Source organism: Tamandua tetradactyla, chromosome 2, assembly GCF_023851605.1.
Source record: "Tamandua tetradactyla isolate mTamTet1 chromosome 2, mTamTet1.pri, whole genome shotgun sequence".
NCBI lineage: Eukaryota > Metazoa > Chordata > Mammalia > Pilosa > Myrmecophagidae > Tamandua > Tamandua tetradactyla.
The window spans coordinates 100,787,440-100,800,383 of record NC_135328.1 but is presented as its reverse complement, the minus strand read 5'-3'; the positions used below and the strand labels follow the sequence as shown (position 1 = coordinate 100,800,383).

The 12,944-nt window shown below is 42.2% G+C and overlaps 1 protein-coding gene and 1 long non-coding RNA gene across 4 annotated transcripts in view; one reads left to right on the top strand and one right to left on the bottom strand.

Moving 5' to 3' along the window:
• Positions 1–12,944, top strand: part of TRPM3 (transient receptor potential cation channel subfamily M member 3) — a 288,107-nt gene that overhangs the window by 222,450 nt on the left and 52,713 nt on the right. For all 3 annotated transcript variants that reach the window (XM_077148418.1, XM_077148417.1, XM_077148416.1), the window contains 3 exons: positions 653–781; positions 5,272–5,523; positions 11,193–11,367. In XM_077148418.1, coding sequence (XP_077004533.1) covers positions 653–781; positions 5,272–5,523; positions 11,193–11,367 — 556 coding nt within the window. The remainder of the gene's footprint in view (positions 1–652; positions 782–5,271; positions 5,524–11,192; positions 11,368–12,944) is intronic.
• LOC143673629 (uncharacterized) overlaps positions 473–12,944 on the bottom strand; it is a 28,300-nt gene continuing 15,828 nt past the window's right edge. The window contains exon 3 of the long non-coding RNA XR_013170490.1: positions 473–757. This is a non-coding gene — a long non-coding RNA (uncharacterized LOC143673629). The remainder of the gene's footprint in view (positions 758–12,944) is intronic.

Here is a 12,944-nt window from a genome sequence, read left to right as displayed (position 1 = left end):
GTTTCAAGAAAGCAGAAAGTAGGAAGTAAACCGTCCAACTTGGATAGGGCAGAAAGGGGCTGCAATAGAAAGCAGGTAAAACCCTCCGGGGACACCGGCAAGCCACGCCCTTGAAGGTAGAACTGAAAAGAAGATATTAACTCAGAAATGAATGAAAGTTGGGCTGCAACATTAAGTCTGGCCTATTTCTTAGTTGGTGTGAGCAATTATCAGGTCTAGCACCTGGCTTCCTCTCCCCTCTCACGGACATGCAATCTGCCTGATGTTCATTAGGCAAACATTTAGAGTGCTGTCCTAGTTTAAAAACCTGAGGTCCCCGCCTGAGCCTTGATAGAAGAGGCTCCCTCTCTAGTGGGGAAGACACAAGAAACTGGGCAATGGCAAAACAAAGCGATGCATGATGAGGCAGAGCTCTGAGCAAAGTATCCGAGCAGCAGAGACACACAGAGGGTAAAAACATTGCATTGTAAATGATTTCGTGTAGTCTCTTTTTATTCTTTGGATAATTCAGAGCCTTTAAGTTCATTTAGTCTTGAATCCCCTGTGCTGCTCACTGACTTTGTTTCGGCTGGCTGGGCGGTGGCCTTGAGCAAGGACAGGTCTCTCCTCTCGGGCCTTTGCAGCCAGAGCGCTGTATTGTGTTTCCCTACAGCTGGCCTACATCGGATACCTGATGCTCTTCAACTATATCGTCTTAGTGAAGATGGAGCGCTGGCCTTCCACCCAGGAATGGATCGTCATTTCCTATATCTTCACCCTGGGAATAGAAAAGATGAGAGAGGTAACTGCTTTCTTAGGAGAGAACCCTGGGGAAAAGACACTGTTAGTTCCAGCTGTGGTGGAGGGGACAGGGGGACACTCGGGATCCAAATTAAGCCAGAAACTATCTTCTCTAATGCTGCCACGGAAATAAGGGGCTTGGCTTCAAGGACTGTTTCTTTCTTTCACAAACCTGTAATGATTGTCACTCCGTGAGTGCTCAGGTTTTAATCTATTTTCTGCCAACATAGCTCTCTCGCCCCAAGAAACACTCCAGGTGACTTCCCTTTTAGACTCCAGCTTGTCTCTGATGCCAGTTATATAAATACAGCTTTTTAAAATTTTCCACTAACTCCTATCTCATCCCCCTACTGTGGGTCCCTTTAGACACGTTCCACTAATACCTACGACTCTCCATTTCAGCAGCTCCAGAGGAACTCGTCTTGCATTCGTTTAACTCATTCTCTGGTATTTGGGCACCAGCCCTAAGCATCACCGAGGTGAATTGTTTTTCAACATGGTGAATTGAATACAGTTCTTGTCCTCTGAATTGAGAGTTTGGGTCCCTCTTTTCTCCCTTCACCCCCATTGCCCACAAAGAGCCATCAAAATATCATCGCCATTTGATTTATTTGATGTCAGTGCTAACCTCAGGGCCCACCAGATTCAGAGCCACAAAAATGGATGTGGTCCAGAGAACATCCACAAGAGGGCTCCGCAGCCCTGCTTTGATGCACTCTGCACACTCGTCCCAAGACAGGAAAACACTTAAGGGAGGCAGGGGAGTGAAGTAGAGATTCCTCTGCATTTTTCCTGGAACCGCAATCAGTGAGAGAGGCCTTTTCTGAAAGAATTGTTCCTTCTCAGGTCCCCTGCATCTTCCTGAGCTCTGGAACCGTTCTAGTCCCTGTGTTTAGGGAAAATATATAAGGCTCCAAAGAAAAGAGATTTCCTACAAATCCACAGACTCCCTGAAGCGTCTTTACTGAGGTGGTTAAGGGGGGTTTCGGTTCTAGAATATTATCCTCCAGAAAAGAACGCGTAGTATCTACTAGATGTAGTATTACTGGGATCATAAAAAAAAAAATCTCATCTATATTCAGCTCCCTTCTCTTAGGTTTTTAAAGCTGCTTTGGGGACAGTTAAAATCTAACCTCCCCCGACCCAGAGTGCTTAGGAGGCAGGTTCACTCGTCCCATTTTATAAGGGTTTAGGAAAAAAATGGAATTCTTGCCGTGCTCTCATGAGTTGTCTATATCTAGGCCTTCGCATCCCTAGTGTCTTCCACTTCTTGACCAGTCTTGTGGATCGCTAAAAACCAGTAATAACTTTGCTTTGGTCTTTGTGTATCCAAAGACTATCTATCCGAGAGCTAAGGGCCATCGCTGCTAGGTCCCCGTGGCCCTGAAGTTCCTGCTGGCTCTCTTAGGATTTAACACCCAAATGCGCCTTCCTTCCCCACGACAAACAGAAAAGGCGAGGACTTGCAGGCAGGGAATCTCTCCAGGGACGAGACCTGAAGGCGGTAGGGAGCGCTCTGTACTGCAGGGGTTGCCTGTGGGGGCTCCCAAAGGGTCCGGCTGCCAGGGCCCCCCATTTCTCCCGAGGAGGCCTGTGACAGCGGAGAGGGCAGGGCTTGGGAGCCTGGGGTCCGGAAGGGGTCCACTGAGGGGACCCTTGCTTCCTGAAGAAGTTGTGGGGAGTAAGGCAGTGACGGCCTCAGAGTGGGATTCTCCTCTGGGCCGGGTGAGGTAGCGCCATCACCCTCCCTGCCCCTGCCTCTGAAGTCCTTAAAGAACTACCTAATTCCCCGAGGAAGCCAGGACTCCACAGGTCTCCAGAGGCACCTCGGAGCCTCCTCACAGCCAAGGCTTAGGCCCACGAGATACGGGAAAGGTGGAGAAAGTTCATGAGCTTCCGTGACTTCCGGGAACGTGCAAGGAAGGCTTTGTGGTTTCCCACGCTGCCCCCCTCACCCGACTCCCCACCCTACATACTTGTGTGTGTAGTCACCAAAGAAGCACTGACTATCCCTTGATGGCACATCACTGTTTACTGCATGCTTTAGTAGACAGTCTCTGATTTGTATTCTCCTTCCTACAGCTCTGTGAGGTAAATGGCACAGCTATTGTTACATCCTCATTTTTATAGGTATGGGAACTCAGAGGAATGAAGCCATTTTTCCATATTCCCCCAGCTGGGGAGAAGAACTAGGTATTAAATCTGGCTGATGGGTTTCTAGGCTCACTGAGCCAGTCTTCTCGCAAGTGAAGGGGGCGGAGGGTGGGGACTCTTAGAGGCTTCCCTCCTGTTTCATCCCAGAGCTGCTCTGATTTTATCTCTTGTTTTAATGTTGGAATTGCACAAAAATATTTCCTCTATTTAAAAAATTCTACTACAAACTCTGCAGTTTTTTTATGTTGCTTTTAAGAATTTTGGGAAAGCCAACCGTATTACACAAAGGACTGGAAAAACCCTTAGGTGTTGCTGGTCACTCTGTGACCCCTCCTACCCACAAACAGATTTTCCTTAGGAAGATGTAGCCAGGGAGTAATGAGAAGCCATTGGGACGAGACCAGCTGCAGGGATTCCTGATGGGAAGGACACTGGTCCTCAAAGTATGATCAGGGCATCATCTGGGAACTTGGTGGGAATGGAAATCTTTGAGCCCCACCCCAGTTCTACCAAAGCAGAAACCCTGGAGATGTGTGTTTAAACCAGCCCTCCAGGTAATTCTGTTGCAGGCTGTGGTTTAAGCAATCCTAGGGCTTTTAGGAGATGCCACAGAGGATGAAGAAGGAGGTAATGGAAGGCACCTTACTCAGCCTTCCAAGCCCAGCCCTGACTTACTAAGGCCTCCCTTCCTTAGCATTTTAAGCTAAGGTTAACACTGAAAGTAGAAATGAAGACTCAAAAAGCTACAGATTAGATGTGTGTCTGGTCTTTTCTCTCCTCCTATGGGAGGACTTGAGTGTGAGAAGGGGCTCATGTTATTCACGAAGGTGCCTCTGTGCACAGACTCACCAGCAGCTCTCTGCTCCTCACATCTTGGACAAGCTCTGCTGTAGGGTGGGTGATGATTCTTGCTATCTAGGTGTTCATTTCCTAGAACCTAGGCGTGGCTGCAAAAAAGGCTTCAGGAAAGCCAAAGTCCCACATAGCAGTTAGAATTAATAAGAGACTGGCAAATATCTATTGTCCCTTATTTTGCAGGTCCTGGGGAACAAAGAGTCTGCCCTCAGAGTTTATAATGTACTGGAGAGAGATGATAGATAGATGATAGATGGGGATTAGTAGACGAGTGATAGATGATCAGTTAGATAGGTATGCACACATGTATATACATACATTTATACATTTTTACACAGAAGATAACTTCATACAGGGACAAACTCTTCAGAAAACAAGATAGAGTCATGTGTTAGTGGTTTGCGGATGTGGAGGCCCCTGCATCTGGGACGTTCAAGGAAGACCTTCCTAAGCAGGAGGCATCTGAGTGGAGACCTTGAGGAGGAATGGGAGCCAGCCATGCAAAAACCCTGGAGAATAAGTACCGGATAGAAAGAGCACAGAATGCAATTGTCCTGAGCATGGCATGGACTTGTTATGCTTATGAGCAGAACTCTCTATGGCTGTAGGGTAAGGAATGAGGAAGAATATGGCGGGACAGAAAATGAGGCCATGGTGAGAAGTTTGGATATTTTGTCTGTTTGTAGTAGAAGCCATCAGAAGGTTTAAGCATGTAATTATCACAATTTGCTTTAGCTTTTTGTTGGTGGTGGTGGTATTTTTTGTTGCTATCATTAATACGACTCCCAAGTCTTTTTTTAAAAAATTGAGGCTTACTTTACCTGTAGCAAAATGAGCTGCTCATAAGGGTACAGTTTGATGAGCTTCTACTTCTGCGTGCAATCACATGATCACTATCCAGCTCGTGACTTAGAATCTTCAAAGATCGCTCTGCACACCACTCAGAGAAGGGATTGAGGGTGGGTGGGCAACCATGGAGGTGATGGTACCTGTGAGAAGGTCTTTGAAATTATCTTCAAGCTATGGATGGGGCTTGGAATAGGGTAATAGGGCAGTAGCAGTAGAGGTGGTGAGAAGTGGTTGGATTAGGTTCTATTTCAAAATAGGGCTGGGAACAGAGGATGCAGGGTGTGGAGAGAGGAATGAGAGAAGCCTGAACAACTGAATATGGTGGCATCATGGTGGAGGAGAACTTGGAAGAAGATTTACAGTATATTAGGCATCAAAAATTTTATAGCAAAGCCCTAGCACAAGTCTAGAATTATAAGGAGACTCAAAGGATCAAACTTATTGCTTACATCTGCCTGTGGAATATTTGCATCCAGATAATCTGATTTTAGCTCAGAGATACATTCATAGCATGCAAGTATTCAGGGAGATAAAACACGCTACTGATGTCACCTAACACACCAAGCCTTTCTAACCAGACTGAAAATATAGGCAGTAAGCGGACCTAACCCCACTCTCCTTCCTGCCATTTAGATTCTGATGTCTGAGCCAGGGAAATTGCTGCAGAAAGTGAAGGTGTGGCTGCAGGAGTATTGGAATGTCACAGACCTCATAGCTATCCTTCTGTTCTCTGTTGGAATGATCCTTCGTCTCCAAGACCAGCCCTTCAGGAGTGATGGGAGAGTCATCTACTGCGTGAACATTATTTATTGGTACATCCGTCTACTGGACATCTTCGGCGTGAACAAGTATTTGGGCCCTTATGTAATGATGATTGGAAAAATGGTAAGCAGGGTCCTCTGATTTCATGTTAAAAGCTCTCAGAGCGGGAATGGTTGTAATCGTAAAAGGAAGATAATTCATTTGAGTCTGCTGTCAAAATCTAAATGAAATGTCCCTGGGGGTATTTTTTTTAAACTCTTTAAGTGTGTTTGGAAGTTTGACTGTATTTTTATATATATATAATATATATATAATATGTCAAATGAACCATCACTCACCCATTCATTTACTGAAAATATATAAAGGCCATCTATTTTGTGCCAGGCACTACACTAGGTGTTGAGCATACAAAGATACTCTTCCCAGGACATAGAAGTTGAAAGAAATAATCACAATACGGGCTGAGAATGCTCTGACCAAGATGCATGTAAGGTACAACAGGGCCACAGAAAAGACAATGTAGGTCAGGGAGGGCTCCAAACAGAAGTTACATTTCAGCTGGCTCTTGAAGGAGAAGCAGATCTCCACCCCCAAATTTAAAAGTGATTTAGGATTTTTAACAGATCCTTTCTTTTTTTTTTAATGAAGTACTAGAAAAATGCCTTCCCTTATACAAAGGAAAGAAAAGCATAGTTGATCTGAGTTGCGTTGAGTTGAATTTGTATTGAACATTTAGTGCTGTCAGTATATCATGTGTTTCGTTATATTACTGGAAAATGTCTGTTATGAACTAAGTTCCGGAAAGAGGCTCCTTCTTACTTCATTCTTTAAAAGAAAACCCCAAAAGATAAGATCCTTCCCCACAGATAGCCCTGGTCTCATTCGTATATTCCTTAACCACACACCAGCTTCCAGGCTCTTTCCATAAAGACCAAGCCCTGTGAGGACAGCGTCAGTGTGAAGCTGGGGGTGTCCAGGTAAACGCCCTTCCTCTCCAAACTCCATAGAGAGAATCGGAGCCTGATGCCCAGAAACTGGATGCTTTTTAGCGGTTCCCCCACTTTTATAAGTGTGTCCCTGACTTCACCTTCACAGGACTTATGTGGAAAAGTCAAGTACATCCATCCTGCCATGACAAGCACCTCTTGCTAAATAATCTCTTTGCTACTAACTCCAACCCAGTTTAGACTTCCATTATATGAGCTGTTGAAACAGTCAATCAATAGATGTTCTTTATCACTCTTCAATCAAGTTTTACTACATGTATAATACCTTTCAGTCAGCAAATCAGTATTTATTAAATATCTGTGTGAGTGTGGAACTCTATTGAAATGAATCTTAGATAACCAGACTCTTCCTACAAAAGCACCAGCAAACTCATGTGAAGAGAAGGAGAATTTAAATCCGAAATGATGGGTTTATGAGACCTCAAGCAATTTATTTAACCTCTGTGAGACTCAGTAGACTCATTTCTAAAGTAGACAGATAATAAATACTTGTCTTGTGGGATTGCTGGAATGGTTAGCAATAACATGTTAAGTGACCAGCAGTATCTGGCTCATAGTAGGTGGTTGATAAATTGTGTCTGTCTTTATTTTGTTCATTCTGGGTTTTTTTCAAGTGCAATGGAAAAAAGTAAAAAATGGTGAGCATAGTATTCCACTGTATGTGTAACCCTTTTGTAAGAAAGCTTGGCATTTATAATACCAGCATTGTTTCAGGCAAATATCACCAAGCTCATTCCAGAAGGGAAAACTTGAATTCAGCAAGCTTGAGTTACTTTACCCAAAGTCCAGTTCACTGAAGGATTTTTGATTAGGAAACAAATGTTTGTCTTACTGTCTTACACTGCCTGTTATATCATCATCTTTGTACTTTAATAATGAATTTGAGATTTTGGTGAAAATTCCTATATCTAAAAGCCAGAAGTCTCCACTAGAATCCAAGGATAGGCTTAGTAGAGATGATCTATAGACTCCCTCTCCCCAATTTATATAAATATGTAAATGTGTGGGTATATGAGTTTTCTGGAGAAAGAGGTCAAGCTTTCATGAGATTCTTAAATGAAGATTCTCAAAATAAAGGTGAAGAACTATGATCTCAGCTTGACGTGAGTCCAGGGTTTCTCAACTTTGACAATATTGATATTTGGAGCCACATAACTCTTTATTCTAGGGGACACTGTCCTGTGCATTGTGGGATGTTTAGCAACTTCCCTGGCTCTACCTACTAGATGCCAGGAACAACCTTCCGCCAGCTATGACAACAACAAATGTCTCTAGACATTGCCAGATGTCCCCAGGGAGGGGACATAGGTCAGGAGACAAAGTTAGTCCCTGTTGAGAACCATTGCATTAGGTGATTTGGTAATCTAATCAGTTGCCTCTTCTGAATGTTATTCTATTTCAATAAATACAAACTGAAAAAACCTAAACAAACCCAGGACTTCAAAAAGACTGATTTGCATTTAAGTGCCTGAAATAACTTGTGTTATACCAGTGCAGGTAAGAGTATTTAAAACCCCACATCTATCATTTTAATAATGGCATAATTATTCCCAGTTTTGACTAGAATGAACCCTTATTAAGAAGTGAGCAAGACAGACTTACTGTATTTCCTCTACCTTCTAACTTATGAATGACTTCATTTATCAGTCAAGAATAAGTAGAAAAGGAGTATATTTGGGGATTTTGCTTCTACATTATGGAGCTTGTAAGATAATTAGTTTAATAATTCAGTCACTGATCCAGAAAGTAGGTAAAATATGCATATAGAATTTATCAGTGAACCAGATGGATGGGCAGGCTGGAAGCTCGACAAAAAATGTCCAGATGTGATTATGCTAAAAGCCTCTCAACATCAGAGAGCTCAACAGGCAAGTGATTCACTATGGCCTGTGATCTAGGGACAGATAGGACTCTTGGACACGACAATAACCTGGAGTCCATTGTGAAATTCATTCTGTGAGTCTTTGTATTGTATAGGAAACCATGCACCAGATGCCTCATGGAAAACCCATGTACCTAGTATGATTTTAATTGGACTGTAGGTGCCAGGATCACTTAATAGAAGCCTGACCCCTTTCCATCATATTCCACTTCTGAATGGAATTCCCTAAACCTAATAACAAGCTCACTTACATAATCCAGAATAAAAACAATAAAAGTAACTATTCTTTATTATGTGCTAGATTCCAGGTCAGGCATGTCAGCATCCTTCTAAACCTCCTTTAACAATTGGACAAAGCAAGGGACAAAGGCGGGACTCAAACTCATGTCTCTATGACTCCACAGCCTGACCTCCTTCCAACTCTTTATAATAGAATTTACGATGAGCTAACGATGTTGTCTTCCAAATATGTTATCTCATTAATTCTTATAAAAATAATATGCATTATTATTGTTATTATTATTTTATTATCCCCATTTTACAAATGAACAAACCAAGATTATGCTACTTGCCCCGGCTATGTAGCTAGTTTTACTAGCAGAGCCAAGATGAAAAACCCAGGCAGTCCAATGTTTGAGAACACACTCTCAATAACTACAGTATATAGCCTCTTCTGTGGAAAAAACTATAAAGATATTTGGAAGAATGGGACAGAATCAGCTCTCTTAATATTGAACCACCTGGACCATTTAGCTTTAAAAACAGAGGTAACCAGTTTCAGTTTCCGCTAATAATGTTCTGTTTCTTTATTCTGCTCAGCCAGATTGAGGCATTTGTCTGGAAGCTGAGACTTCTTTGAAGTATCTGAGTGTTCGAGAAGAATGTTTCTTCTTTTTGGCTATTTGTTTTGACCTTTTGAATAGAGATAACAATCAATCTGAACAAAAACAATCCTGAGAAATTAAATTAGGACCGTTGATGCATTTATTAGCTGAGTTTTCTTGGGGCAAACTGGCTTCTAAATCTCATGGGTATACACCTTTTTCTGCCCGCTCATTTTATAGTCAGTCTAAATAAACGTAACACGAAGGACCTATTAATGCTTTTTCATTGATGGAACTTTTTGTACATAAATGATGAAAGAATTTTACAAAATAAAAAGGAGAATGATTGAGTGAGAGAATGAAAAATAGACCCATGTTTCCTATAAAATTGCTTCAACACAGCTAGCTAGCTTGCCCACTTTAGGAGAGATCTGAGACCACTAAGCTGGGGAAGAAATAAGTAATTAACTAGCAAATATTTTTAAGAACAATAGGCAAATATGAATGAATGTCAAATTTTAAGAAATTCAGATTTAATTTTAAAATATATAGTATTCGTATGAATTAATTAACCTAAGATATGTTGAAACCTGGTGTCCTAAAGGCAGACAGAAGCTAGAATGTTTGAATTCCAATAATTCAAAATAGGTACCATGGAATGTATTCTTTTAAAATATACTAATTGGAGGCCTCATTATCATCAATGAAATTATCATCAGTCTTACTTAGTCCATAGGCATCTCTTCAGGAAGTCTGATTTCCAAGAGAAGATAGTCTTTTGAATTAAATGGTTTGATGCAATGAATAGAAAGCAAACTCCAACTAGCTTAAATCTAGAAGAGATGTATTGATTTACAGAAGCGTATGATGGAGTTGGCCTGAATGACTGTAACCAGGGATTCAAACTCTGTCAGGACACGTGCTCCCTCTCTTGCACATCTATCTATTTCTGATTTTGCATCATTTCAAAGAGGAAAAGAGAGCTTCTCTTTCCTAGCTTCAGTTGGAAAAAATCCAAAGAAAGGATTCTGGCTGGCCTGTCTTGTATCTCATGCCAATCTCTTCTCACTATTGCTAGGGGCTGAAAAACATATCTATATTACAGTCAAAATGGGTGGAAATGTTTCTAAAAGAAGGAGGAAATGAGTGCTGGGCAGGCAAAAACAAAGGCACTCCATCCCCATGTACACTTGATGACAAGAGGCAGGTAATTTGGCAAGGAGAAACAGATCCCAGATAAAGTATATCATGGGAACAAACAAGGAAGAAAGGAATAAAGAGGAACAGGAGATAGCATTGTACTCGAATGCAATAAAGAGAATTTTATAAACACGTCAGGCTGAAAACCCAGCATTTCAACAGCAGGCACAAGTATGGCCCATTTGGCTATGTGATTCTAATTCCTAAGGAAGCACCCCCCATAGCTGATGGGAGCCCCTGCAGGAGAAGTGAATACAGGAAGGCTGGTTCTCTGAGAGACTGGTTTCTAGGGAAATATCATAGAATGAGGGTGGTGTCCCAAGAAGATGGCATATTATGGATATTTGGTTTGCACTAGTTTTGTTCACAGGCAATAATTTTCTTGAGCAGTCCAACTCTTCCTTAGCCTTCCAGAATTTAGGACATTTATAGCATACCTCTAAATAATTCTACTATCCCAATTCCAATTTTGCTAAGTAGGAGACCCAAGGAGAACAGTTGTCTCCCTCAGAAACAGAGGGAAAAGTTAGTACTGGATTCATAGAGCAATCCAACCTTGTCTTGTATGCCTCCCTTGCCTAAACTTGACTAGGTCCCACAAACAGCAAAGAGAAATGAAGCAGCTCCATCGTGTGTGTGCTTTTTTGTTGTTGCTGTTTCATGTTTGGGGTCTTGTTTTTAGTAGCTGACAAGATTCTGTGGACATTGGCTTCAGGAGACAAGTGTCCTCTTCTCTGGACTCAGCTCAGTATTTAAACATCCCTTTTCATTCCAAGAAGTGAACCTCTTTCAAAGGTCTCCATCGGTGTCAGCATTCATGGAACACTCAATCATGTAAGTTTTCTTCTGTTTCTTCCTCTGCTTCCCCTCTCCTTCCAGATGATAGACATGATGTACTTTGTCATCATCATGCTGGTGGTGCTGATGAGCTTTGGAGTCGCAAGGCAAGCCATACTCTTCCCCAACGAGGAGCCATCATGGAAACTGGCGAAGAACATCTTCTACATGCCCTATTGGATGATTTATGGGGAAGTGTTTGCAGACCAGATAGACCGTAAGCAAGTTTATGATTCTCATACACCAAAGTCAGGTATTTAACTTCAATTCGGTCGTGTCTTTTCTAAGTTCATTTGTTTGTTCTCAATAAATGGCTCAAGATAGAGGACCGATCCTAGCTTATCTTGGAGGAAAAGAAAGAAAAATAAATAAATACAAAAGGTAAATATATAATTTTAATGAAGAAGTTCTCAGGTATTTCTCCTGGTATGTCCTTTCTGTGACACAGATTGGCATCTGGAATTCCAAATTTGACCAAGAAATGAACCATTTTTAAAACCCTCAATTATTTGGGGATTCAAAATCTTAGGGCCATGTGTTAATTATTTTAATATCAAAAATATATTATGTCACTACTACCCACCCTACCTCAGCATAAATTCTCTAGATTTGACTTTAGAACAAATAAACAATTCTCAGTTTCACCATCAGAATTCAGAGTGGGATCAAACATCTGTATGGTGTTTTCCTTGTACTGGAAACTATTCTCCAACTCCCTTTCCTGCTGTCTTAAATTATGTGCTATTGAGACTCATAGCGAGTTAGTATTCGTTGCCTGGAAGTATGGAAAGTGCCCTAGGTCATAAACCAAGTTGTTTGCTGTAAATGCCAGGAAAAAAAAAAAAAGTATCTACATCACGGAGCAATTCTGCGTGAGGGGCAAACGCCGCCAAGACCCCCAGTGTTTCATGCCCTGATAGCTCCTGACTCTTCGTAATAAACACCCCTTTCTTCTGTAGGGTTGGAAGTTAATTGTATCCTAGTGGTCTGTTCCAGAATTTTATTTGGACCAAATGTCAGGGCATACCAGGCATCGGAAAACTGTTCGGGAAGAAAGCATCAGAAAAGAAACATCCTTCAGTGTGGAGGAGTTGAATCCCAGAGCAGCTATTGCACATTTTCCCCCGAGGAGTTTTAGCTCTAGAAATAACATCCCTCCAACCTTGTTGAATTAACAGTTTTCAAACAGTTTTTGCTGACAGGCCAGCCATCTGAGCCCTGGACTGTGGACACGGATTAAGGTTACATAACCAGGTGGTGTAGCTTATTAAGAGCAGGAGCCGAGACGAGTGAGCATGACCCCCTCCCCCCAGCAACCACCCACCCGGAAGGACTGGGACCAGAGAGTAGCAGGAATAAGCACGAGGGGCCGAGCCCTCCGGGCCTGCGAGGAGCGTGTGGGTGCTGGCAACGGAGCACCCCAGCACAACGCTTCCCCTTCCTTGATGGATCGTGAACAAATACCCTTTCATTCTCAAAAAGAGTTATCTGAGGCAAGCAAGGCTTCTTGGAACACCTAATTGGAACAGCTATTCTTTTCAGGAGACTTAGCCAACTGGCTAAGGAAGAATCTTAACTTTATCTCCCTGTTGTAATGGCTTTGGTTGGCAATGCGCAGCCCTCACCAAAACAACTTTCCAGTGTTTGGGGAAAAAAAATCTTTTTTGAGGTCCTTTTTTCAAATGGTCCCTAAAAGCAAAACAACACTTACAAAGCCTACCTATGGCGATTCTCCTCAGAGATTAAATGTGCTGTTTCCCCTCCTCAAAGAAATCACTTTTTCACTCAGTCACA